This window comes from Acinonyx jubatus, chromosome B1 (assembly GCF_027475565.1).
Source record: "Acinonyx jubatus isolate Ajub_Pintada_27869175 chromosome B1, VMU_Ajub_asm_v1.0, whole genome shotgun sequence".
Lineage (NCBI taxonomy): Eukaryota > Metazoa > Chordata > Mammalia > Carnivora > Felidae > Acinonyx > Acinonyx jubatus.
The window spans coordinates 140,933,687-140,960,385 of record NC_069382.1 but is presented as its reverse complement, the minus strand read 5'-3'; the positions used below and the strand labels follow the sequence as shown (position 1 = coordinate 140,960,385).

The 26,699-nt window shown below is 38.5% G+C and overlaps 1 protein-coding gene across 2 annotated transcripts; it reads right to left on the bottom strand.

The window, feature by feature from the left end:
- Nucleotides 1–1,550: 1,550 nt before the first annotated feature.
- On the bottom strand, nucleotides 1,551–26,332 carry SDAD1 (SDA1 domain containing 1). Of its 2 annotated transcripts, XM_027058489.2 has the most exons (22): nucleotides 26,079–26,332; nucleotides 24,297–24,401; nucleotides 23,691–23,789; nucleotides 20,920–21,030; nucleotides 19,250–19,321; nucleotides 19,070–19,170; nucleotides 17,351–17,408; nucleotides 16,674–16,748; nucleotides 15,202–15,303; nucleotides 14,575–14,644; nucleotides 13,850–13,953; nucleotides 11,790–11,847; nucleotides 10,649–10,707; nucleotides 9,976–10,052; nucleotides 9,708–9,805; nucleotides 9,321–9,397; nucleotides 8,732–8,858; nucleotides 7,363–7,457; nucleotides 7,037–7,227; nucleotides 6,843–6,927; nucleotides 5,844–6,005; nucleotides 1,551–1,738 (listed from the first exon to the last, which is right to left on the bottom strand). In XM_027058489.2, the coding sequence occupies exons 1-22, from the start codon at nucleotides 26,166–26,168 to the stop codon at nucleotides 1,691–1,693; spliced, it is 2,064 nt and encodes a 687-aa protein (XP_026914290.1). In that variant the 5' UTR covers nucleotides 26,169–26,332; the 3' UTR covers nucleotides 1,551–1,690. The 2 variants fall into 2 exon arrangements, with proteins under 2 accessions (XP_026914290.1, XP_053073210.1); XM_053217235.1 differs by lacking the exon at nucleotides 26,079–26,332 and having other exon boundaries at nucleotides 23,691–23,862; nucleotides 24,297–24,386.
- Nucleotides 26,333–26,699: the final 367 nt, after the last annotated feature.

Sequence of the window (26,699 nt, the reverse complement as noted above, 5' to 3'; positions counted from 1 at the left end):
ACAGTCACAAGTCATGCAGCAAAGCTGTGAACCCTGACTGCTATGACAGTTTGAATTTTTTTTTAAGTTTATTTATTTGAGAGAGACAGAGAGAAAGAGAGAATTTCTGCTGACAGCGCAGAGCCTGGGAGGGGCTCAAACTCACAAACCACGAGGCCACGACCTGAGCTGACATCTAGAGTCAGACACTTAACCAACTAAGCCACCCAGGTGACCCAGACATTTTGAATTTTATTTACCTCTCTCTGGAACTAGACACATGAGAAGACACCCAGTTCTAAAGTTCAAAGAAAAAGAAGGAAGGAAGGAAGGAAGGAAGGAAGGAAGGAAGGAAGGAAGGAAGGAAGGAAGGAAGGAGAGTCAGAAAAAAAGAGAAAGAAAAAGAAAGAAAGAGAAAAAGAAAGTGAGAGAGAGAGCAGTTTCAGGTCTGGTATATTCAAATTTGACTGGACACTTCCTGTCAAACACTGAAGCTGCCAAAGTTGACTCCGAGAGCCCCTCTCACCAGGCCAGTACAATTTGATCATTAAACTTCAAGATTTTCACAACTATCTCCAGTTATCTGGGGCATCTTTGGGGAAGGTCATGGAATCTCTTCCAAGAAACCAAAAGTGAACTCGGAAAGTGAACAAGAGAAGTGGTTTTAGAAGCTACTTTCTAATTCTGGGTGGGCAGAAAATTGTCTTTTATTCTAAAGTAACATGGAACAATTTTCTCATCTACCACATCTTCCTATCTAAGAAATCTGAGGCAAAGGCACCAAACTATTTCCAAATGCAACAACTTGCAGAGAGAGACTGACCAGGGCTCTGTGTCCCCTGAAATCTACTCAAACATGCCCAGGGAAGGGAGACCAACATAGCGCTCAACACACACAACGGAACCTATCTGACATTAGGAACTTTTGTTGAGACAAAGCACAGTAGGCTGAAAATATTACAGCATGATGGCAGGCTGAAGAAACCAATCTGATTTCTTTTTCCTCTGTGGCAGCTCAAATGACAAACTAAAAAAAACACTCCCAAGATTACTATTTAGACTTAAGGCAATTTAAAAAGCGAGGTCTTAACCAAAAAGCCTATACCTGGCATTCAAAAAAATACAGTTTTTTGGATGGACTAAAAGAGCTAAATTGTCTACATAAAATCTGTACAGCAAGGACCTGTTTTCAGCAGGTAAGCCTATATACAAGTAAGAATCTCTTACTCTTGTAACATTGTCCTGTTTTAAGAGAAAATGTAACTCCCATGCCCTGCAGAGTCCTCTATGACCCCAGAGAAGCAGGAACCTATCTCTACTAGAGAACTATTTACACTGCGCTATAAATACACATACAACACACATCGGCCCCCTCCTATGTCCCAAATAGGCTGTGAATGCCTTCTGTGAGGGGTTATGGCTCATTCATTTTTATATCTACAATGACAATTAGTAGGCACAAAACATTTTTTTTTTTTGCATGAATGCCAAATGGAAATGAGTTTACAACACCACCACTACTGTTTACATTTCAAACATTCCCACCATTCCCTATCTCCAAAACAATAATGCCAAGTTGCTACCAAGTTTACTGTGTTTTTCACAATACAGTACTTTGGGACTTTTTAATGTAAACAATCATTCTTGATTAATTTTCAAAATAACGATACAAATGTAGCATTTTTCTTGGAATGGAAAACTTGCTTGGAGGTTACTTCATTCTTTTTCTCTTTTTCAAAAGTGCATCTCGTAGTGCCAGCTGGAACATAAGAAAAAATATCTAAACATGGGAACTCTTGGGTACCCCATTATACTAATTTGGTTATATGGAGACGTACAACAATGGACTCCGGTCAACAAATCCTCCTGAGATGATTAAGTGTGTGTGTGTCTTGGGTGTGTGACAGATACTATTTCACGAACTCTCAAGCACTATTCTTTGGTTCCTAGAAATTTTTAAGATGTCTTTTGAATTTCAACAAGGTATGTGTTTTTGTTTGTTTGCTTTGTTAAAGCATGTTTGGGGCGTGGAAGTTACTCTACGTCTTAAATGTTCAAGCTTTTTGGATTTTATGATTTTAAGGTATTGACTCCTTGCCTTTATTTATATCTGGGTCTTGGAATGTCTTTGTAGATAGAAGAGATCAAGGATAGATACTGAAGGTAGAAAAATTAACAAGCTCATTTTAGCCTAACTTTCATGGCTGAGGAGGTATTTCTCAGACTCATCTGTCTTACAGTCTCATCTGTAAAATATAAAATATAAGATTACAGTACCTGCTCATATTGTTGCACACTGACTAACAGAGTTAAAAAATGGAAAGCTCTACAGTAAGAACTGTACATTAGCTAATGATGTTGTTGTAACCCAAGGTTACACGGACTTAATTCTGCTCATTAAACTTTGTAATAAAGCACAGGCTACTCGCTATTCTCACACGTATCTCAGTTTCCTTCTCCCTTCAAATGCCATCATTTGAAAAGTATATTCTGCCTCCTCTTCCTTTACCTTTCCTAAGGCTTCACTGGAAGATCCATCCTCCCCTCTTTCTCTGCCATGTGCTTCACCTGCCTTTTCTAGTCTCACCTCTTTTTTACATATTCTATGAGAATATTCTAAAAATTTACAGGAAGACCTCATGTACACTTTGAAGCCATGTAAGACCCTTTTATTTAGAATAAAATGTCACCGAGGGACAGAAGGGGTATGAAATGTGATGCTCCGTTCCCAGAGGAAGCTTGGGTGTGTAAGATAATAGAATATACATATTGGTCTCTGCCCCTGGTTCCTGGCATAGAGCTCCTCAAACTTTGGTAATTTCCTAAGTGATAAGAGCATCTCGTTTTAATATTTGTTTTTGACCCTCTCCCTGACACACAGCTCCCCAAACCCCTGTAAATTCCCAAGTGATAAGAGCCCTAAGAGCATCTTTTGTTCTAATGAGGCAACTAGGTGGGCTCCTGGATGGGGGCTGGTCCAAGAAAGACCAAGCCATGATTAGAAACTTGGAATTTTCAGGGCTCCTGGGTGGCTCAGTCAGGTAAGCAGCCAACTGCAGCTTGGGTCATGGTCTTGTAGTTTCGTGAGTTTGGGTCCCGCATCAGGCTCTGTGCTGACAGCTCAGAGCCTGGAGCCTGCTTGGATTCTGTGTCTCCCTGTCTCTCTGCCCCTTTCCCACTAATGCTCTGTCTTCTTTCAAAAATAAATAAACATTAAAAAAAAATACCTTGGCATTTTCAGCAATCCCTGCCCCCCAACATACAAACTTCTCCAGAGAAGAGAAAGAGGCTAGGTACAGAATGAATAATCGATCATACCTATGTGGTGAAGTCTAAAAAAAAAAAACCCTGTAGTGTGAGGTTCTGACAGCTTCCAGGCTGGTGAACACATTCACACCAGGAGGGAGATGTACCCCAACTCCACAGGGACAGAAACTTCTGCATTTGGGGCCCTCCCAGACCCTGCCCTATGTATCTCTTCATCTGGCTATTCATCTGTATCCTTTATCATATACTTTAATAAACTGGTAAACTTAAGTAACGGTTTTCCTGAGTCCTGAAAGCAGCTGTAGCAAATTAATCAAACCAAGGAGGAGGTGACTAGTCAGAAACACTGGGCTTGAGACTGGTTTCTGAAGTGTGTGCATGTATGTATGTATGCATGCATGAGGTGGGGGAGGAACACTTGGGGAGGTGGCAAGTATAGTCTCATGGGGCTGAGCCCTTAACCTGTGGGATCTGACACTATTTCTAGGAAAACAATGCCAGAATTGAGTTAAATTGTAGGACACTAGCCAGTACTGCAGAGAACTGCTTGTGTGGGGGAAAAAAATCACCACATATTTGGCGACCGTAAATGTTAGAAGTGTTCTGTGTGAGTAGAAAAAAAACACACACAAAAGGTAAACTGAACTGAGCTTTTCTATTTTAGGGTCACAGGTCAGTTTTGGGGATGCTCTAAAGTTGCACTGCCCAATACAGTAACCCGTAACTGCATGTGGCTTTTGGACATTTGAAAAATAGCCAGTCCAAACTGAGATGTGCCACAAGTGTAAAACACACACTGGATATCAATTAGTTCAAAAACAAGAAGGTATAGTATCTCACTCATAATTTTCATATTGATTACATACTGAAATGATACTATTTCAGATATATTAGGTTAAATAAGATCTATTACTAAAATTAATTTCACCTTTTTCTTTTTACTTTTTTATTTTAAAATTATACATGTGGTCTGTATTGAATTTCTATTGGGCAGTGCTGGTCTAGAGTGAAGGAGAGAATAAGAAAATTAGGAACCTAGAGTTAAGTTTTGTAACAGAGATACCTTGAAGAAAATATAGAGCAAGGACACATAAACAGAAATTCAGATTAATTTTTGGTTCCAAATGGCAAGAAAACGGGAGAACAAGGAAAAAACATTCTTGAACCAACAAGTGCATATGTCCAATGAACTCTTAAATAAAAAATTCTTTAGTCTTTGAGAGAGGAGCTTCATGACTCAAGAGGTGCTGGCAAGGAACAAAACTAAGGCTTCCAAATCAAGGCTTCCAAATCATGCCAAAAAAGGCTCAGTAAAACAACAGAGGAAGTAAGAAGCAGGGGAACACTGTCACAAAATGTAGCAAGGTCACAAAAACTGCATAATGAAAGAAGGAACAAACCATGGTGCAACTCAGTGATTCTATTTCCTCCACCCTCAAATCTTACAAAGGTCTGCTGAAGGATAAGCTAATGGACTGAATCAATTCAACAATGAATTTATTTATTTATTTATTTATTTATTTATTAAAAAAAAATTTTTTTTTTTAACGTTTATTTATTTTTGAGACAGAGAGAGACAGAGCATGAACAGGGGAGGATCAGAGAGAGAGGGAGACACAGAATCTGAAACAGGCTCCAGGCTCTGAGCGGTCAGCACAGAGCCCGACGCGGGGCTCGAACTCACGGACCTTGAGATCATGACCTGAGCCGAAGTCGGACACTTAACCGACTGAGCCACCCAGGTGCCCCGGTTCAACCATGAATTTAAATTGAATTGGCAAAATTCAGGTATTTATAATCTGAAACTGCACCTTTCTTTTCACCTTGATTTCAACAACCTCTGTTCAAAATGCTGGCACTTTGTTATTTACATGATGTTGTTGGACATAGTTTAGAACTAGAAAGATTAAATAAGCAAATAGGTAGATTTTAAATGGCACCTTAATTCAGTTACTACTGCCTGGGTGGCTGCACAAATGAAACACTGCCCTGGAAAGCTGGCCATTAACATGTCTGTCTGGCACACTCATCTTTGGCTAGCAACTTAGGAACACTTGTTTCGTCCTAACTTGATTTCCTGGTGATCCTTCAGAATATATTTAAAATATACTCTGGTACACCCTCCGTAGAGAAAGAGACGAAAACATGAATTTGTTTTATTATAGCAAATAAAATAAGCAAGGCAACCGAGTCACACAGGACTACATATAAAAGACCACAAATGGATAAAATGAAATCCCCAAAACCTGTAAACATAAAAGTTTTGCAAAAGGGCACATTAGGAAGGATCTTGATATTATGTTTCACAGATGCAATGTCAAGAATTTTAGCATAGGGATGATCTTACGGGCCATCTAGCTTCCACTCCTGCAGTTACAGAGGAGGAAAATAGACTCTCCTTTGGTCACACAGCTGAATCTCAGCCAAGTCAGGTGTAGGATTTACATGCCCTGACCACTTGTCACCGCTCCATGTTCTCTAATAATGCTCCCCATTAATCCTAACACAAGGTCCTAAAAGGCACAACTCTGTTTGGAGTAAAGAAGTGTTAAAATGACAACAGTATTCTAACCAATCAAGCTTCAAGTTGAACTCACCTGCTTTTCTCGGAAGGAACGCTTGTTCTTTGACCGGACATTATGGCTATATCGCATCATCATGAAGTTCTTCTGTTTTTTCTTCTCTTTATTTGTGGAACTAGAAAATGGGTTCATTTTGGTTTTCTTCCTCACAAATTCTTTTCGGTCTGTCTTCCCAGCCTATTAGCATACACAAAAAAACACTTCAAGAGTTATCTAATCCACATATGTGTCTCCTCCGTGCCAGGCACTCTCCTGGGTGCCAAGGACAAAAAAAGATTGATGTAACTCAGTCCTTGCTCTCCAGTGACTCAGTCCAGGGGAGAAATGACCATTATATATTGTAATGGGGCAAGGGAAGCTCAGTAGAAGAAAAGGTCATAATTCAGCTGGTCAGGTCAGAGAAGCTTCCTAGAAAGGGAGATGGGTAAACTGTTTATTATAGGATCAAGGCATTCATGGTGGGAGAAAGGAGGGGAAGGGTAGAGCATTTCAGGAAGGAGGGATAGAATACGAAAAGGTGGGGAAGAAAGAACATGGATTTTTAAACTTATCTAATCAGGTTTCAGTACAAATGGGATGAATGCACAGGGTGACGTGGAACCAGTATGGGATGGTGCCTAAAACAAATGTATAGAAAAGAAAGCGGAAATAGTAGGCAGTAGGAAATGTTGGAAATGTGCAATCATAGCCACAGCACTTGCCGGAGGCTTTTCATTAGTGACTATTAAACATTCCCCTGCTTTCCTAATAGCTTGGATGCCTCCCAGATACCAGAACACGTACTATTGCCTTTCTGTGTTCTACATCTTGTTTTTGATGGTGGCTGCATGGTTATCTAGTTGTTAAAACTCATCTAACAGAACACCAAATATCTGTGCATTTTACTCTACGTTAATTATACCTTTATTTAAAACATCAAAATAAAACACTGCCGTTCTGTGGCTATTCACTTTATTTAATTTTTCAGCTTATTTGCTTTTTGTTTGAAGGGAACGATATGTATGCCTCACTTACCATTGCCGTTGCTAGTCTTGTCTCCTTGTCAGACTTTGGTTTTTTATGAAGGCGTTCAATGTCCCGAAGAGAAAGTAACTCACCCCTGAGGTGAAGAACAAATACAATATGAAACAAGGGTGGAACTCCTTTCCGTAACCCTTTCATCGTCACATGAGCTGACTGAAGAAGACTTGGTGTATGTGTCGTTTTACCTGGGCTCCTCATCACTATCTATTTCAATGTGTTTCCTCTTTTGGGCCTTCCCTGGCGCAGCGTCAAGTTCTTTCCTCATTTGGGCCATGCGGATTTTCTGGAAGTCTTCCTGAGTTAAAACTCGGCTAGTGCTAACGGCCGCAGCTTTGGCTCTCCGCTCGTCCATGGGCATGCTGTTGAGCTTCTTGGACTTGAAAACACACAACAAAGGTTTAAAGAGCTACTAGCTCAAGTGAGAGCTTAGAACCCCAACAAGGCCCACCATGAATTAGGTGTTAATAAACATCCAAGTGACGTACTTGCACAAGGTAATTTTAGGACTTACAATTTCTTGCTGTTCTTCATCAGAAGAGTGGTGCACATCAACCCACTCACCATCGGCATCTTCCTCCTCACTGAGACTGGTGGTCTCCCACCCATCTGTGTGAGAAGCAGCACACTGTTAGTACTCAGGGGGAGTTGAAATAAATCAAGCAAAAGTAAGGTAATCAAAGTCAGTGGAGCTCTATTGACCAAGAATCAAGCAATATTTATTGTTAAATAAGCCACATCAATTTAATTACTTTATGGAATGCATAATAAACATTGACCATGATCTACCATGAGCTAAAATCTTATAATCATTTACCTCTCACAACTCAACAGAAGAGGAACAGACCATACAAGTTACCTGCCCCGAGCCACACTGCTAGAAAATGCAGTCTACGATGAAATGAAAATCATGTCTAACTGTAGAGTCCATGATCCTTCCACCAAACCATGTCCATCAAAATTGCACCTGTACATTTATCTTGGCCACACAGCAAGTATCTGACAACTCATCTAAGCATATTTATACATGTTTTTAGAAACTAGTGAGCAACAATCATTCAGACAACTGAAGTCATAGATTCTGGATGTGAAGGAACCTGGTAGATACCTCAATGAAGAGATATTAGTTCTTAATGGAGTCACAGTAAGCTTTCAAAATCACAGACACTTGCAATTTTTCAGTTGTTCCCCATTAGAGTGTCTCAGCTCTTTGGTATAGCATATATACAACCACACCCGATAAGACCCCAATTCTATGTCTAGTCTGGTATCTTGCTATATCCCACCCTGTATCCTACATTAATAATAGTTTCCTAAATACTTCAGGGCTTTGCTCATGCAGAGCTATTTATGAAAAGCCTTCAAGAGCAGGGACCATATCATTCTTCTTCATATTGACAGTGGCTAGCTCACAAGTAACTCTTTAAAAAGTTCTGTTAATATAACAAATGAACTAACAGGAAGAAGATAGGACTCTAGCAACCAAGGTAATAAACACTAACTCTGGAAATTAAGTATTCTTCAAAAAGTTCACCAAGTGTTCTCCTTCACCAAGGAGTCTTGGAGGACTGTTTATGACTAACCTTCATTATTTTTTTCTAGGCAAAAACCCGAAAGCCATTATCGTTCCCAAGTGCCCCGTATGATCTTGATAAGGAGCAGCTTCCCTGGAGGATATGAACAGACATCTACACTACAATGTAAGTTTCCTAAGTGTAGGAACGATGGATGCCCTTTGATCCCCAATGCTTGTAACAGTGCTTAGCACACAGTCCTTGCTCAATAAATATCTGCTGAATGAGTGTTCAATCAACATAAAGATTTCAAGGTCAATAAAGTACAGGAGTGATTTTATCCTGGAAAATGGTAAAATGAAAATGAACCTTCATCATTTTCAGCATTCTCTTCTTTTTCAACTTCTAGAACTTCTGCTCCTGGAATGTAATCTTTAGCATCTAATTCTCCATATTCTTGCACTCTTGCTTCTATGGAGGCCTCTGTAGGCTTACCCTAAAGGAAAGGAAATTGTTTTTAATAAGGTTCTTAGAAGGGCACTCAGGTGGCTTAATCATTTAAGTGTCTGACTCTTAATTTCCGCTCAGGTCATGATCTCACGGTTGTCAGATTGAGTTCCATGTTGGGTTCTGCACTGACTGCACAAGGCCTGCTTGGGCTTCTCTCTCTCTCTCTCTCTCTCTCTCTGCCCTTCTATGCATACATGCTCTCTCTCAAAATAAATAAATAAACTTAAAAATATATATATTTAAAAAAAGAGTCAGCATCAAAGAGCACATGCCAACTACAAAATATTTGAGACAATGGTATTCAATCAATTGTATTCTGAGCTTAAAGAATACAATTAACCAATACTCATAGCCGAAGCATCACAAACACTAAAACTCATCCTGTAGGAAATTATTCTCCCCTTCTAAGACCCTGACCTTTAGATCAACATATGCATATTTCACCTACCCGGAATTTCTTTTGCAACATCTGAGGGTTCAGTGTTCGGAAGAGCTGAATCAAAGTTCTAGCAGACATCATCACATCTGTGAAATAACACCTTTAATTAGAAACTCCAGAGCGGGGTGGCTCAGTCGGTTAAGCATCCGACTCTTAATTTAGGCTTAGGTCACGATCTCATGACTCACAGATTGAGTCCTATGTCAGTGCAGAGCCTGCTTGAGATTCTCTCTCCCTCTCTCTCTGCCCTCCCCCACTCACGTGTGAGCGCATGTGCTCTCTCTCAAAAATAATCATTTTTTAAAAAAGAAAAGAAAAGAAACTCCAGAGCAAAGAGGCTACTGAGAAAAAAGAGTCACTCGATATTTGATCTACAGAGAATAACATGCAACTTACTCTTATCTTTGTGTGTTTTATACTGAGCCAGGTCTTGGAGAAGTTCTTCAGTCATGGCTAGAGGACATCGAGCTGTTATCTCTTTTATAGCATTGATTCTAGAAAAGGAAAATGAATTTAAAAAACCCAAACAGCAATCACAGATGGGTCAGTCTAAGGTTTCCTAAAAAAGACCAAATCAAAGGTACATAAGTTGGGTTTTATAGGGCTTCCAGGGCCAACCGTACATTGAAAACATACCCACTTCCTGCAGGCACGTTCTACATACCCTACTGTCATGACCTCTCCAGAGTTCTTGTCGGTGACAAAATTGTTGGCCACAGTCATGAGCAATGACTGAATGATCTGAATTGGGAAAGAAAGGAAAGATGAGAGCTGATAAAATGTCTCCACCAACTCAAACACTTGAGGATTAAGGGACAACAGACGATTCACAGTGAAAAACCAGCCTTCCATCTTCGTTTTGGGAGTAGGAAGGAATCAAGACTGAGGAAGACAGATAAAAGTACGTTGGGTTGCAGGCTTCTTGGTTATCCTCAGATTAAATTTTGCTCCCCTTCAATATTATTTTCCAATATGGATTTAAAAAATTGTTTTGACCCAGGACAATTCAATGCTATTTTAACCAAAGAAAGGAATGATCAGCTTTGAAAAATATTCACTATAAATTTACCCATAACTCTTGATCTCCCAAGATTTGGCAATTAAAGTGAGAATTCTCAACAACTTCTCTAAACAAACTTTGCTTTTCTATAGTAAAAATTTTTTTTCAGTTTCTATAACTAAACCTCTGTATCTATCTCCTTAAGAGTTAGTGTCTCTTCTTCTCACTTTGAAGAAAAGTGACACAGGGGAGCAGTAATCTCTGTGGGAATAGCCACCATGATATACTTAATAGTGGCACTGCTATGCAGACAGAAATAAGGTTTAAGAGTTCTCACCTCTGGGGGTACTAAGTGATGAGATGCTTGGGCAGCAAACAGAAGAATCTTTGTTACCTCTAAAAATGTAAGAGATCAGAAAGATCATAGTCAGTTTATTGCTCTGCCTCTCAGGACTAAGAGCAAACATGGGAAGCATATTCTGGCTCTTAATCCTATTGCTAAGTCTAGCTGGAACGCCCAACCCTCAGGTGTCTGCATGGCTCACTCTTTCACTTCCGTCAGGTCCCTGCTCAACTGCTGCCTTATCAAAATGTCTTTCCTGACATAATCTAACTAGAATCTACCCCAGTGCTCCCTATCATCTTAACTCTGCTTTCTTTTTACTCAAAAGACTTATCTTCACTTGGACACTGGACACATAGTACTCTCTGGATCTCCCTCTAGAATGCAAGCTCTACAAAGGTGAGGGCACTCTTTCATGCTCACTGTGAAATTCTGAGTGTCTAACTCAGTGCCCAGATTAGAAATCACTAAATGAATGAATGACTACGAACATAAATACATACACACACTCTCTTTGAAAGGGGCAGGCAGTATAAATTAGGCAAAAGAAAGAAGTGAGGTGAATCCTAATTTGCTATTTATTTGCCTGGTCTTTTTTATTTCTATACCTTGCAGGATTGAAGTGAGGATCTGATGAGATGCTGTATGTACAGCACTTTGCACAGTGCGTGGCACGGCACTGAGCTTGGCTCAGGTTAGATGTTTAACAAATGCTGGCTTCCCTCTTATCTTGGTTTAAGTTTAAAGGCAAAACAACCATCTCTTCTTTCCTGCTCTTATGTTGTTTTTATGTGCAAATACACGAGGGCAATGATAACAATAAGACAAAATCCTGATATCTATTACAAAGTTACAGTAGAAGGTCAGATTTCTTTTTTCACAATTTTCTACCTGAGTATTCATGGTATTACAAAAAGACTTGCTTTAAGAATCCAGTTTTTTGTTTTCCAAAAATAACCTTGTTAACTTGATGAGAACAATTAACCCACAGCAGATTGTGGGAAAGAACACATAAGGGTTTCTCTCTCCTTCTCTGAAACACACTCCTAATTCTTTAATAATTACGGAACAAAAGACTGGGATGGCTACTCTAAACCCAAGGCCACCAAAGGAAAATGGCAAGTGGGAGGCTTACCTCTTTGGTGGGGCTGCAGAAATCTTTGCACAAAGGGATAGAAGTTGAAGAGAAAAAGCTGCAGGAAGAATGCACTGACTTTAATATTTACATAACTGCAGCTATAGTGTTTCATTTCTCCCTAACACAATTTTATCATCACGTTCAACTAACTGGGGATCATTTTTTACTTTTGATTTTTCTCAACAAGCATTCATGCCCCAAGATGATTTGATGTGCTGTATTACCCAAGGAAAGGGAGCCTATGCTGCTATCCTCATTATATCAAGAAAGAAGAAAGTATATGCAGAATAAACCAGAGGAGGGGAAAAGTCAACCCAATGTAACAACATTCTTCTACTTTTAAAACTGGTGTGGCTGCAGAACGAATTTTTTTTAAGTCTTCAAAGATAAAAAGGATTACCAGAAGGAAAAGCAATGATATTAAGGCTTCAAAGTAAGGGATAAAAGAGTAATTCAAATCTGAATAGCGCCCCTGGTATAATTTCATCACCCAAACCCTACAGTTCTCATTGTATTACTGGACATCAGTCCAATCACACTGGAGGAATTACTCTGAGATCTATATTTTAGGGAGAAAGCACTAGCACTCTGGAGTCTACCTAAATAAAAGTGACAGGATCTAGTTATTAAAGCAACTGTATTCTTTTTTTAAAAACAGCAGTACAGTTCACGAGCAATATTATATTAGTTTCAGGTGTACAACACAGTGACTTGACATTTAAATATATGACAACATGTTCACCAAACCAGCTGTAATCTTGAACTTCAGGAAGAGAAACTATGGAGATGGACTGCTCTTTCTCAAAGTTCATCATATCAGAACAAATTAATTAATTTTTTCTATTTAGCCACAGAGCAAAACCAAGACCGGACAAGTAACAAGGAAGATTTACGTTCAATATAAAAATGGACGCTCAATTACAGTCAGTTGTGAAACTCTAGTTATCATTTCTAACAAACCATGCTTAAGTTACACATCACTTCTGCTTTCCAATCAAGCTCAAATTCAGGTCTGACAGGAAATTTCTGCACAAACATAACATAAATTGACCTGGTAATCCTGCTGTTGGACTACAGCTCATGGAAAAAAAGCATTCTATTCACTAAAATGTTAAGTCTTAGGAAAAGGGAACAAGTGCTTTCATTCATGGGTACTTTCATCTTTAACAATGTATGTCGACACGGCTAGATTTTCAGTAAACCTGTTTTACTTTTTTTTCCTTAAAAAAAAAAACTTTTTGAAGAAAGTAACACATCCCATGATGTAGAGAGCAGTACATCTCAAGAGCAAAATGATAGGCAACAACCTCAATGGCCATTTCTTCAGTGGTCTAACTTTTTGGAAATCTCTCCTTTTCTACAACAGCAGTCTATGAGTATGTGTGAAGTTTCCATGTGTATACCATATGTATGTATGCATGTGTGTGTGTATATATATATATAATGTGTGTGTACACATATACGTGTGCATATGTATCTATGTGTGTATGTATGTATGTGTGTGTGTATAGATCTACACACACAATATGTGTGTGTGTGTGTGTGTGTGTGTGTGTGTGTGTGTGTGTGTATAGATACACACACACAATACCACCAAGGAGCTCCTGTAATTTAATTCAGTATGAAATAAATGACAAGAGAATTCAACTCTGCAAACATGACAACCTCCTTACCAGAGTGGTCTGAAAGTCAGGAAAGCTATAAAGAGGTAAACAAACTGCAAAATGTAGTAATAATCAATAAAAATATCCAGTTTACATTGGCTCAGAAAAATGTATATGCAAAACAAATAAATAGTAGAAACACAGAACACAAAACAGTCTGTCCATAAACTGAATATATGTACAATTTAACATCCGTACTTACTGATAAGAAAACAAAATTATAAAAACAGCTATTTTCAGAGTGAAAGATTTTATTCTTCTGTAAATTATATGGGTTTAAGTGGTTTTAAGAGATAAAAGTAAGCCACAGTTCTACCTTAATGGCTTTCCTTTTACCATGAATGATTCTACTTCTAATATTCACCAAAATGAGAAACATAATGGAATGCAAACCTCATGAATTCCCACCAATCTGGAGATGAGGTTCATGAGCATCATTTTCACCTCAAACCTCTCCTTAGAGCTCTCTAGCTGCTTTAGTAGTTTTTCTGCAAAATCTGGAAAGGAGAGTATCAGAGAAGTCCACTGTAAGTCCGCAGTCTATACAACATTGTCTAACAGGTGTAGAGAAAGGTAGCGGTTAGATCAGTGACTGGTACAGTTGAACCTGAGAACACTCTGCTAAACCAGGATGGTAAGAACAGCAGCATGACGGAAGGTGAAGAGATTCACACACAGGTGAATATACTGTCAATGGTGCTCAAAGTCAAGTCTTAAGTCCCCCAAATTTTAGCATCAACATCTTGAATGACTGTTTGGAGCTCCACTTAACAGTTCGCTAGAGCGTGCCTCCCAAAGCGTGGTCTGCAGACCAGCAGTAGTGGGTCCACCTGGTAGCTTGCTAGAAACACAGAATCTCAGGCCCCACCCTAGACCTACTAAATCAGAATCTGCACCAACAAAAGACTATCAATTTTTCATTTAGTCAAGTACAATGTCCTAGCGCTATGTTGTTGTTAAAGACATGAAGCAAAGAGCTATTCTTCCACATTGGTTACACCCAACCAGTAACAACTAAACAATTACTGATTGTCTAGTAAGTGTCAGGGATCTTATATTCCCTGGTAACAGGCAGAGATAAGGCCAAAAAGGAACTTGGGAAGTCATAATTATAATACCTTGGGGATCATGAATCAAATGAATAGCTGAAAAGTTAAACACCTCTGGTTTTTTCTTCCTTTTTTGTTTCTGCAATAAAGTGAGAGGAAAAACATTTACATTACATCAGACTATTGGGGGCGGGGAACCCACAACAAATCTGTTCCAAAAACCTTTCTTTCAACTAGAACAAAAGGTGGTTTTTTATCTTTTAACATTAAATCTCAGGAATGTTCCAGCAAATAGCACCTGTTAAGACTTAAAGGAATTTAGAAATATAAACAAAAAAACACAGAAGGGCCAAATTAATGAGTTTTCAGAATAACCAAATATAACAAAATTTAAAATGTATTTTATTTGTGTACTCTCCTGAGAAGGTAAGTTTAGCAAAAATACCCTAATATAGGTCATCTTGCTTAGGACAAGTGAAAAGTGAATTTAAGCAAATTAGTTTATTCAAGGTATAGATTTTGCTAGAGTTGAAAACATTTAGTCACCTAAAAAACTAGTACTTAAAAATTCATCACACATTTCTAAGTCTTTCAGAAATGCTATTTCTTCATTTCAAATTCTTAACAGCTTCCACTAAAAACCCCATATTCTATAGTCTAATCACTCCTACCACATTTTCCAGGTATGAGTCTCACCTTGAGCACTTTCATAGCCTTTTCCAACCTTTTCTTGTTTTTGGAACTTTTTTTCCCTGTGGCATATTGCACTAGCAGGTCTCTTGCTGTTGGTCCTTCATCCTGAAGAAGAGACTACTTTGTAAACAAGGAAAATCTGCACAGAAGCAAATGGTAAACCTTTCAAAGACTTCTGTGTACTTATGCTCTGCAACCACTATAAAAAATGAGCATGACTTAAAATTCAATAAAAAGTATCTGCTCATGTGTACAAACAGGTACATACAAAGATTTTCACTGCAACACGTATTTTTATTTTATATTTTGCTTTCAATTTTATCAAAGTATAGAATACAACTTTGTTTTTAATTGAAAGAAATTGGAAATAATATCATGAGGAAAATGCTTAAGCTATAATACATTCATATTCTGAAATATGTGAAGGTTAAAACAATGAGGTAGATCTGTATGTACTTAGAAGATCTAAATGCATCAGTATATCTATATATATGACACAAAGAAAGCAGTTGCAGAGTAATATATATGTTATTTATGTATATTTCAAAGACCTAATATATACATAAGACAATACACACACATCCGTATATAAATACACAGGAAACAGGATGGTTATCTGTGAAGATGGAACTAGGAAGTGGAAATAAGACAAGGTTAAGAAAACTTTTATTGTATCTAGAATATCTGAAATCTTTTACAATAAGAATATATTGTTCATACATTACTTAATAAAATAATAAAATGAATTAAAAGATCTTAATTATAAATTCCAGTATTCTTATTACCAAAATGCTAAAATGGGAAAGGGTATTTTTTCTTAGAATTTCTCCATTTTGATTTTAATAAAAAAATATTAAGTTTATTTATTCATTTTGAGAGAGCGAGTGCGCAACCAAGTGAGGGAGGGACAGAGAGGGAGAGAGAATCTTAAGCAGCCTCCACTCTGTTAATGCAGAGCCCAATGTGGGGCTGGAACTCACGAACCGTGAGATCATGATCTGAGCAAAAATCAAGAGTTGGACACTTAACCGACTGCACCACTCAGGCACCCCTAAAAAATATTTTTTAATAAAAAAATTTCATGACATCATAAATCTTGATTTTGCCTTTTAAAGATGCCATGATATTATTCCTCTCCTTCTCTGAATTCTCTATAATGTTGACATAATCTCAAAAAATATGCTGGCAGCAATTTCCATTCTAAGTTTATATAGTGAGATAAAGGTTAGCTTTGGAACTAAGAACAAGGCTGAATGAGTCTAACTTTTATTAGTTCTTTAGCCAATCTTAGTGAATGTAAGTGACAAATTCTAAACGATAAAATCTCAGCATGGCAGAACACAATAAAAGATAAAGGCGACATGTAAGTTTCTTTCTAACTTGAGCAGTCATGGATTTTACAATCTGTACTGAGAGCAAAAATGAAATCTGATAGACTGTAAACCTAAGAAAGCATCTACTGTTGAACGTATAACCTCAGACTCTGAGTCGCTGTCCTGTTTCTCCTCTTCATCTTTCCCAAGGAAAAATGTCAAAGCAGCAACTAATATCTAAAGACCAATCAGAACAAAAGTCAGTGACTCACCCCAGCTTACAACAAAGAATAAATACTTTTGTTTACACATTATTCATGCACAGAACTAGGATCTGAAGGAACAAAATCAGACTGGTGGGATATGGGCTCATTTTTCTCAATTAAAACAATGTTTTAATAATGCTATTTGTCCTAAAAATATAAATAATTTTAAAAAATCCAGGCTCTACATAGTTGTTATCTTTCAAGTAGATTGCCAAGAATTTATTTCTATATCCAGCCACCAACCCACCCCCCCCACCACCAAAAAAGTGACATTGTAGCCCTTCTAACAGAAAGTCTAACATATTCTTAAATTTCTTTCAGCTGTGCTTTCGCCCAACAAAAGAACAGTCAAGAATTATAGGATGAAACAAAATAAACACTAAGGCATCATTTAGTACAAAGCATTTAAAGAACTCCTAACTTTATTTGCCGCCTCTAAAGCACAGATGAACCACGGAAGCAGCCCAAGCACAAAGAGAGCATTACTAAATACGAACTGCATGCCCTACGCTACCTCTTCCCCACACAGTCATCTCCTCCACTTTCCATCTGGAAATGACTACAGACACATACCTTAGTGACCTTAGAGAAACACGCGGTTGTTATCACATTGACAGTTTTGGCATCATTCCTGGGGTAAGACAAATGAAGATTTTCAAAGTGAATTTTCATTCTACTGCATTTCATAGCATTGACAATGGCACAAAATAAACAATATGTATTTCTTTCTTTTGTTTTTGAGAGAGAGATAGATCATGTGTGCAAACGCACGTAAGTGGGACAGGGACAGAAGGAAAGAGAGGGAGAATCTTAAGCCAGGGTCCACGCTCAACCCAGAGAATGATGGGTTCAATCCCGTGACCCTGGGATCATGACCTGAGACAAAATCAAGAGCTGGATGCATAACTGAGCCACTCAGGTGCCCCTAAACAATAAAATATATTTCTGACAGGTTAGAATACACAGTTTAAATAGTCATGGGTTACAAAGGAAGAAAAAAAAAGTCATAGATTGCTAAATGCTAAATAGTCAACCACAGGTGAACATTTAAACTTTAGCCCAGTCTTCTGTCAGAAAATTATGCAGCCATTTTTAAGATAGATTTTTTTTTGAAGAAGTTTTAATGATATAGGAAGCTATTTAAGATAAGTGAAATAAAAAAATGAATACAGGGGCGCTTTGGTGGCTCAGTCGGTTAAATGTCCAACTTCGGCTCAGGTCATGATCTCATGGTCCATAAGTTCGAGCCCTGCGTCAGGCTCTGTGCTGACAGCTCAGAGCCTGGAGCCTGCTTCAGATTCTGTGTCTTTCCCGCTCTCTGCCTCTCCCCTGCTTGCACTCTAAGAAATAAAATGAAAACATTTAAAAAAATTAAAAAAAAAAAAAGAATAAAAACTTATTAGTGTAGCAAAATTCCAACCATATTTAAAAATTCACATTAAAGAAAAGACAGGAGACAGTATCATAAACTGTTAACAGTGATCATCTCTGGGTGGTGAAACTATCAAAAAATTAAAAAAAAAACCTTTCTAGCTTCTCCAATTTTTTTTGTTGCAATGAATATTACTTTTATAGTAAAATAAAAATTAGCAAATAAGAAAAGCAAAAAACATGAATCAGGAGCAATGTATCAATAAACCAAAGTTTACAGAACATGGTATTTCATACAGAGGATAAAGTGACTTAAAAATTTTCAGAGTGGCAGAGTAGAAACAGCACAGATTTGAGAGTCTGACATCCAAGTTTTTTTTTTTAATGTTTATTTATTTTGTGTGAGAGAGAGCAAGTGAGTGAGTACAAGGAAGGGGCAGAGAGAGGGAGAGCGAGAATCCCAAGCAGGCTCTGTGCTGTCAGTGCAGGGCCCAACATGGGGTTTGATCTCACAAACCATGAGATCATGACCTGAGCAGAAATCAAAAGTCAGACACTTAACTGACTGAGCCACCCAGGCACCCCCGATATCCAGGTTTTAATTTCAGCTCTGTCCTTGGCTAGCTACTAAGCTTAAACTCTATGAACTTTAGTTTTGTTACCTATAAAATGGGGATAATTCCAGATAAGCTGAATTATGTTATTCTAAAGGTTGAACAAGGTAACATGAGATATAGGTGCTCAAGAAATGGCAGCCAATGTTACTAGTTATTTGGATTGCTCTATATTTTTATTTCCAACTTAATTTATGACAGATATATTAAAGAGCTCAAGATCAAGAAAAATATTTGTGTATGTGCTCTGTAGTAATTCTAAATGAATATGAGTCTATTTCTCAAGAGACAATTACGTATATATTACCAGATGTTTCTTCTGTAGAGTTCAATCATCACATCCAAAGATATCTTGGCTGCAGTTGCATTGCTATCTCTTAACATGGTATACATGAAATTCTGCAACACCTAAAGAAAATGAGGAGAAGGAAGACTCAATACACTGCTGGTACAATGCTGCAAACATGGGAAACAAAAGGGTACTTACTATGTTCACTTTATTATTCTTGTGTTTTGCATTTATATTCTTGATATCCGTGACAATATGTGTGTATAAAGTCTGAGGAAAACAAAAACACATACACGTTAACCAACGTTTCTAGTCTTGCTCATGAGTAATTTGGAAAAAAGTACAAATGTAGGGGAAAGTTTAATTTTATTCACTTTTCATTCTATAGCAAGACACCATAAACAAAACAAAAAGCAACAGCTAAAATGTAAAAGAAAGTTGCCCTGAAAAGTAAACATGGAGTTACCATATAACCCAACAATTACACTCCTAGTTATAAATCCAAGAAAAAATGAAAATATATTTCCACACCTATGTCCACACAAATATTCACAGCAGCAGCATCCACAATAACCAAAAAGTGGAAACAACCCAATAGTCCATTAACTGATGAATGGACAAACAGAATGTGGTATACTCACGTAATGGAATAAATTTGGTAACAAAAAGGAATGAAGTACCGATAAATGCAACAGCATAGATGAACCTTGAAAGCATTATGCTGAGTGAAAGAAGCCATACACATATACTACATATTGTGTGATTCCATTCATATGAAATACTCGGAGTAGGTAAATCTGTAGAGACCGAAAGTAGACTGGTGGCTGCCTAGGCCTGACAGAGATGAGGAAATGGGACGCTACTGCTAATGGGAGGAGTGTTTCTTTTTGAGGGGGGATAAAAATATTCTAAAATTGATTGTGTGATGGTTGCAAACTCTGCCAATATACTAAAAATCATCAAACTGTACACTTTCAATAGATGAATTGTACGTGAATTATATCACAATAAAATTGTTATTTAAAAAAAGGAAAGTTGCTCTACTTACTTAGCCCCTAATGCATGCAAGATGATACTGGCAATACAAATATCACCGACACTTGGAAAAAGTTTATTTATTTGAGAGAGCAAACAGCACAACCAGGAGAGAGGGGCAGAGGTAGAGACAGAAGCTTAAGCAGGCTCCAAGCCCAGTGCAGAGTGAGCCACGGGGCTCAGGGTGCGCCTGGGACCGTGACCTGAGCCGAAATCAAGAGTCATTTGCTCGACCTACTGAGTCACCTAAGGGGCCCTCCAGTTAATAAAATGTAAACTTAAATTCTTCTTTCGTAAATTTCTTTCACAAACCTTCAGCTTCTAGGCTGGCTTATACAAGCAAATACTAGTCATAGGGAAATATTTATAACAAAAAAAAGTAGTGTTTTGGGAGATCCGTTGGGGGTTGTTACAGCTATGAGTGTCCAGTCCATGCTCTGATTTAGCTAGTCAGTATAGTACAGTGGGAAAAGGCTTGGGTTCTGGAGCCATATTGCCTGGGTTTATACTCCTGCTTCCCCACTAACATGTCCCATGATTCTAGGATATTACTCTCTCTTTGTGCGTTAGCCTTTTCATCTGTAAAATAACAGTAATAATGAACCTTCTCTCATTTTGTAAGTAAACAAGTATATAAGAAGCTCTGAATGGTAGCTGGCAAAAAGCAAGCACTCATTAAATGTTAGCTATTACCACCATATTGTATGCACACAAGCATCAATTTTTTTCCTATTAAAATTATTAACTATACCAAGAATTCACTCTACAAGCTTAATGTTACTGCAAGGGAAAATGTGGAGATATAAGGGGGGGGAAGCAATTTTGCCCTTTACCTTTCGCAGAAGCTTATCATGGCAACGCAGAAGTTCAAAGAAGAGTTCTAGCAAACTTGATGGATTGATGAGATTCTTGTTTCTCAGCAAGATCAAAGCTTTGCAAAATGTCTAAGGAAGGAAAAGAAAACATACTATAAAATAATGATGATGACATTAAAATGAGAAAATGGAGTACATATATCCCAAGAAAGTGTGATATCTCCTAACTAGGCACCATTTTGGGCATCAGAATAGTACAGTCAATAGTACAGTCTTTGCCCTCGCGCACCTTACACTGGGAGTGGGACAGACAAGCAAGGAAGCACCTAAACAGTTGTATCTCAGATAATGATACGTGTCATAAATAAAGTAAAACAGGGTAATATAACTCATACAGTGACTGACAGAGGGCTACTTAAGGAAGTGTCAAGATATGACAAACCCTTACGTGATCAATGAATGCACAGAAGTAAGAAAGGTGTGGTAACAAGAACAGAATAATCTGGAATCATCAACCTGATTTGTGACCTTACAAGGCGTTCCTTGGAAGTATCATTAGTACCAAGAATTGCCCAACAGCACTTGCAGCACGGCTGCTTACCACCGACTTTCACGAGTACCCTTATCGCCCAAGGTTTGGTTTCTACCAACTGTTCTCCATTAATGGAACAAGTAATCCTTGGAGAATTATTGATTCCAAGTCTTGGGGCAGGAAAAGCAGTAAAAAGGGATTTGGAACTATTTCTGCCAGAATGTAAGGATGCTTTCAAAAATATCAGGGGCTTTGGTAAAAGGACTGAGAAGCTCCCACTGGCCAGGTGATAACAATTTGGACTAAAAATAATTAAGGCTTAAAAAAAGAAATGAACAAAAGGCATAAAAAGGTTACAGTGTCAAAGAAAGATAAAAAAAATCATTTTACTGATTTTATTAAGTGAAAGTTAATATACATAGATATTTTGTTTCTTCCATTAAGAAACACAGTCAGTTCTAGCTGTGTAAGCGGGAAAGAGTGAACAAAAACTTGGGAATGACTCAAAAAGTCCTGGGGAAGAAACAAACACACTAGGTAGTAAGTCCAGTAATTGATAAGGACTGGTGGTTATCACCATCACCAATTAAAATGAGGATCCACCAGTTTGTTCCAAATGATTCTTTTAAAGAGGAATGCTAATTACACAGACTCAATCCTTTGTGTCCTAGCAAAGGAAATCTCTATTATTTTTTAAGCCTATTAATCATCATAAGAAATGACAAAGAAACATACACACATTACTTATTTAACAACGCCTGCAGACCAGTTTAGTTGGTACTGTTAGACACACAAAACTTAAAGAAAATCTAATTATAGTACTTGGAAAGACACTAGGTCTCTATACTCAAAATCTCAAATCTGTATCATCTATAAGGACTCAAAAAGTTTCATGACATAAGTAAAAGTCTTTTGACTAATAGTTTGAGTTTGAAGTCTCTTGGGCTGTGCTGCCAGGTCCCACAACCCAAGTGAGAGTCATTCAGTTGGCAACCCAGAGCCTGAAACCTTGGCTTGTCTGAATGGTATTCTTTTTCTGTTGGGCCTAATCAAATTAATAAAATCCTAAAGATTTATAAAAATGGTAGAATTAGAAAAATCCTGGGAAAATGTAAGAGTAAGAAACAAAGCTGAATCTCTAGACTTAGCATTGTACAAGTTTTGGCAAAGGATATTAATATGTTTTGTGATCATAATATTTGTGTTAAGTTCTACCTGCTGTAGAGGTATCTGAAAAGCAGATGTATGAAATCTGAAAATGTCTTAGGCTGAGTTCCCTAGCAGCAGAGCCAGATTCATTGCAGTGATTTGTCCAGGGTATGATCTCTTCTAGAAGGGAAGTAAAGGAAGCAGGACAGGGCAGAGAAAAGAAAAGCTGAGGAAGGATATGTCCTTGGCTGAAGACCAGCTTTAGTCCAATCACAGAGAAGCCCTGGAGCACAAACTGCAACATGAAGTTGGACCCATGTTGAGAGAAGAGCCAGGCTTTTGTATCTCTGGGTTAGTCAGGTACAACCTGTAGGCTGGGAGGGCAACCTCCCAGGTGCTAGGGCTCTCATTTAGCTGAAGACAAGACACCAGAGAGAGGGCAGCTGGGGGCCATCGGCGGCCAACATTCACCACCAGTGACGGAAATGGGAGCACTAGGCTGGTAAGGGGGAATCTCAGCCAGGACCCAATAACAACCACTACAGTGACAATGGCTTGAATGCTCCAACTGGCCAGTTAATGAATAAATTTATTACATTCAGCATTACGGGATTGCTCCTAATCAATTCCAGCTTGGCATTGCCCAGTTGGAACTGAATTTTACTCAAACTCTTCCAATTAAAAAATAAGTAAATCAATAAAGCATTGTAAAAACCATAAGTTATAATTAGGGCTCTTAATGCATTTGAGATTTGAATGACTAGACGGAATGAACCACGTGTTCAGAAGAGGGAAAAGAGCTTCCTGGCAGGGTTAGCATGCTGGAAGAATAGAAAGATCACAGAGAGGAGAGCAGCATTCTGCTACAGGAGACGAGGTCAAAAACACTGGCAAGAAGCAGATCATGTAGGGACTTATAGGCCATGTTAATAAGTTTGAGTTTTACTCTAAGTATAAATGAGAAGCCACAGAAAGATTTTAAGGAATTCGTGACACATTCTGATTTATGTTTTAAGAAGATATTTAGCTGAGGCTGTTCTCATTTAAACACATAATACATGCACATATAAACACAACACAATTTATCAAATCCAAATACTAGACCCACCATTCGAAGATCTGGATCCAAGACAGTGTGATTATAGGAAAGAAGATCTTTCAGCTCTTGAGGAAAGTTACTTAAATGTTCTGGATAGCAGTGACCAATCTGTAACAAAGCAAAGGCTCTTCTGAAGTTTCTTTATCTCTCCTACAATTCATATGCACATATTTATGACATTCTGAAAAAGGAGAGTAAAAGGCTATGTTTCATAGAAGTAGCTAGTTCCAAATCATTTCTTTTTTATTCTACATGCTAATCTCTCTGACCTCTTTCATTGTTCTTGCAGTATTAGTAAAATATGTGTGATGTTGTTTAAAATCTGCTCTTATGATGAATTTGAAAAAAAAAAAAAAAACAGTCTGAAAGTTTTGCTTTGGTTGGTTCTGCAAAAAGCTCTAGTGAAATCTTCTAATTCAACTCAGGAAGAAAATAACATTTGTAAGAAACAGAAACAAAAAAATATTTTTTTACAGTAAGTTTCCATTCCTGAATGGAATAAGGTTGGGTACTACTGGAAAGATATTCTGCAAACTGTGAAACAACTGGTCTTTGTTTTAGAAATTGTTTGTTTTCAGAATTATTATTATTTGTTTTCAGAAATTATTATCTTACCTGTGCCATAAACATCACCAGCTCTGCCAGTTCTTTGCTGGGTTTATTTGGTTGTAATTTGAAAATCTCCACATTGGATTTGTAGTGATTATACTGCTGTAGAAACTGTAGGAAAATAAGATATAAGTTAGTCACCTCCTATTATATGACTTTTTCAGTAAAAAATGAGAAATTACTTAGTACTAAGACATCTCTGATAGTGGCACGGAGAAAAAGACATGGCAAAGGTGTCCAGAAACATCTTTTCCTTATCTGCATTCTTCAAAATAAGATTCCAAAAAAACTGATACATCAAATTTTTCTAAAGACCCTTTCCCTTATCATTAGAAATTTAGGTGGTATGGTGTAAAGAACATTAAAGCAAGAGTCAAAAACTCAGATTCTGGATCTATTCTGCCATTTATTATCCAAATGACCCTTACTACATTTTCTGTGTATATGAGCACTCGCAGCAGCAGAAAAATATTGGGTCAGAAAGTGTAAATTATATCACAACTATACAACTCTGCCGTCAAAATTACCATCTTCTTTTAAGGCACAAAAATAATGATAATAGCTTCCACTTACTCAGCAATTGCAATATGCCAAAGTCATTATGTGCATTTTCTCATTTAATTATGTTTAATTCTAACAACACCACAATCTAATGTTGGAACTTACCAGGCCTCAGTTCCATACCCTACATCTACTCATCATTCCTAGACCATAGCTTTAAATTGTGAGTGTATGAGAGCGACACTATGAATATTTCTTTATATTAGCAGTCCTTACTGGTCCAGTGAACTCCAAATCCGTAACTCCAACTGCCTGACATCTGTTGTCTCGATCTCTAATAGACATCTTAAACCTAGCATGGTCAAAAAACCTAACTTTTGATTTCCCCAAACAAAACTCTTAGGTCCCCAGCTTTCTCCAAGAGCAGGAATCAAGAAAAGGAACTACCGCCCCTCCATGCTTCAGATAAGACCCTACTCTCTTGACTCCATACCGCCGTTGTGACAGGAGTATGGAAAGAGCCCCAGAACTCGGTGTGCTGCTGCTAAGATCTTTATCTCACTTCTCCCCCCTTCCTACCCGTGGCTCAGCCACTAATATATGCCTTAAGATGATGAGAACTAATATCATTACACCCTTTATGTTCATCAGTCTCCACAAATATACAAGGCTCCCAGGACATCCCTTATTCCCCTCTAGTCCCCAGACCAAGAACTCTTCGGTGGGGTCAGGGCATTATATTTTTTAAAGTAGCCCAGTCATTCTGATGCTCTATTGAAACCTGTTTCTCTCCTAACACACTGCTACCTCGTTTTCTTCCGCCCAGCATTGCTGAGCCAGTAGGTGTCCTCTCTGCTCCTCGGTGCTACTTCCAGAGCACTGGCATCCCTCCAGACCAGTACCCTTTTCTGCACTTAACTGTCCCCACTGCCAGCTTTGAATCCTATGTCTGGAGGTCCATTTCCGGCTCTCAGAAACAGAAGTTCGACCCAAGACGTTCTAACATACAATGCATCAAGTGTTACAGACTTCCTCAACTTAGGGGTTTCTGAAAGGAAAAGGCTGATAAATCTGCATGGAAGTTGGAGGTTGGGGGGCGGGGCTGTCTGTCTCTCCACCTCTGTGAGGTTGGGAGATAAACCCCTTTTCTTTCCTCCCGAGGGACTCCTGTACCTAGCAGGAGAACTTTGGGCGAACCAGGATCCCAGCTTCACTCCACTCCTTCCCCCTGCTACTGTCTAAACCAGTCACACCCCGGTCTGTAGCGGCGCCGCGTCGCACTCCCACCTCCTCGATGTAGGCCGGCGGATCCCGCTTGATCAGATTCTGTAACTGCGGCAAGTTGCTGGGCAGCTTGTTATTGTTTCTGTTAGACATGCTGGCTACTGACTGGATCCGCCAGGAGCAGTGTTAAGAAACCTCACACCGCCTGCCACCACCAACCGAATCAGCTACAGGTGGGAATCCTGCTTCCGAGTACGACCGGAAATAGCACATGGGACACTCGGTAGGCAACGCCATCTTGGTTCTTAAAAAAAAAAAAAAAAAAAGCCAGACTACGGGAGCCTCCGAGTGTCAAACTTACTCCCAGTCCCGAAATGTGCTGCAGTGGTTTACGCGAGGATTTTGGGGGGCGTGGAGGGGGGTTGGGGGGGACGTTTTCCACCCTTGGCCAAACACTCCTACTTAACGTTTTGAAATATTATGAAATGCAAAGATTTTTTTTTTTACCACACATATTAGTTTATCTCGTCATTCTGACACTCCTATGAGACTGACACATGAGGATTAATCGTTTTTTAAATCCCACAGCCTAAAAAGCTTTTTCCTTTGGGAGTAGATAGCACTATCCTATTTTAGAGTTGCGGGGGTGGTGGGAAGGAGGGATGAGGAGAGACGCCTGGGTGG

What these genes read in the sequence shown, in the direction of transcription:
- SDAD1 (XM_027058489.2), bottom strand. Translation starts at nt 26,168, where the DNA reads ATGTCTAACAGAAACAATAACAAGCTGCCCAGCAACTTGCCGCAGTTA. An exon ending in ATGATAAGCTTCTGCGAAAG is followed by an intron (nt 19,322 to 20,919) that starts GTAAAGGGCAAA and finishes TGTTTTCCTCAG; the next exon opens with ACTTTATACACACATATTGT. An exon ending in GGAGAGGTCATGACAGTAGG is followed by an intron (nt 9,806 to 9,975) that starts GTATGTAGAACG and finishes TTCCTTTTCTAG; the next exon opens with AATCAATGCTATAAAAGAGA.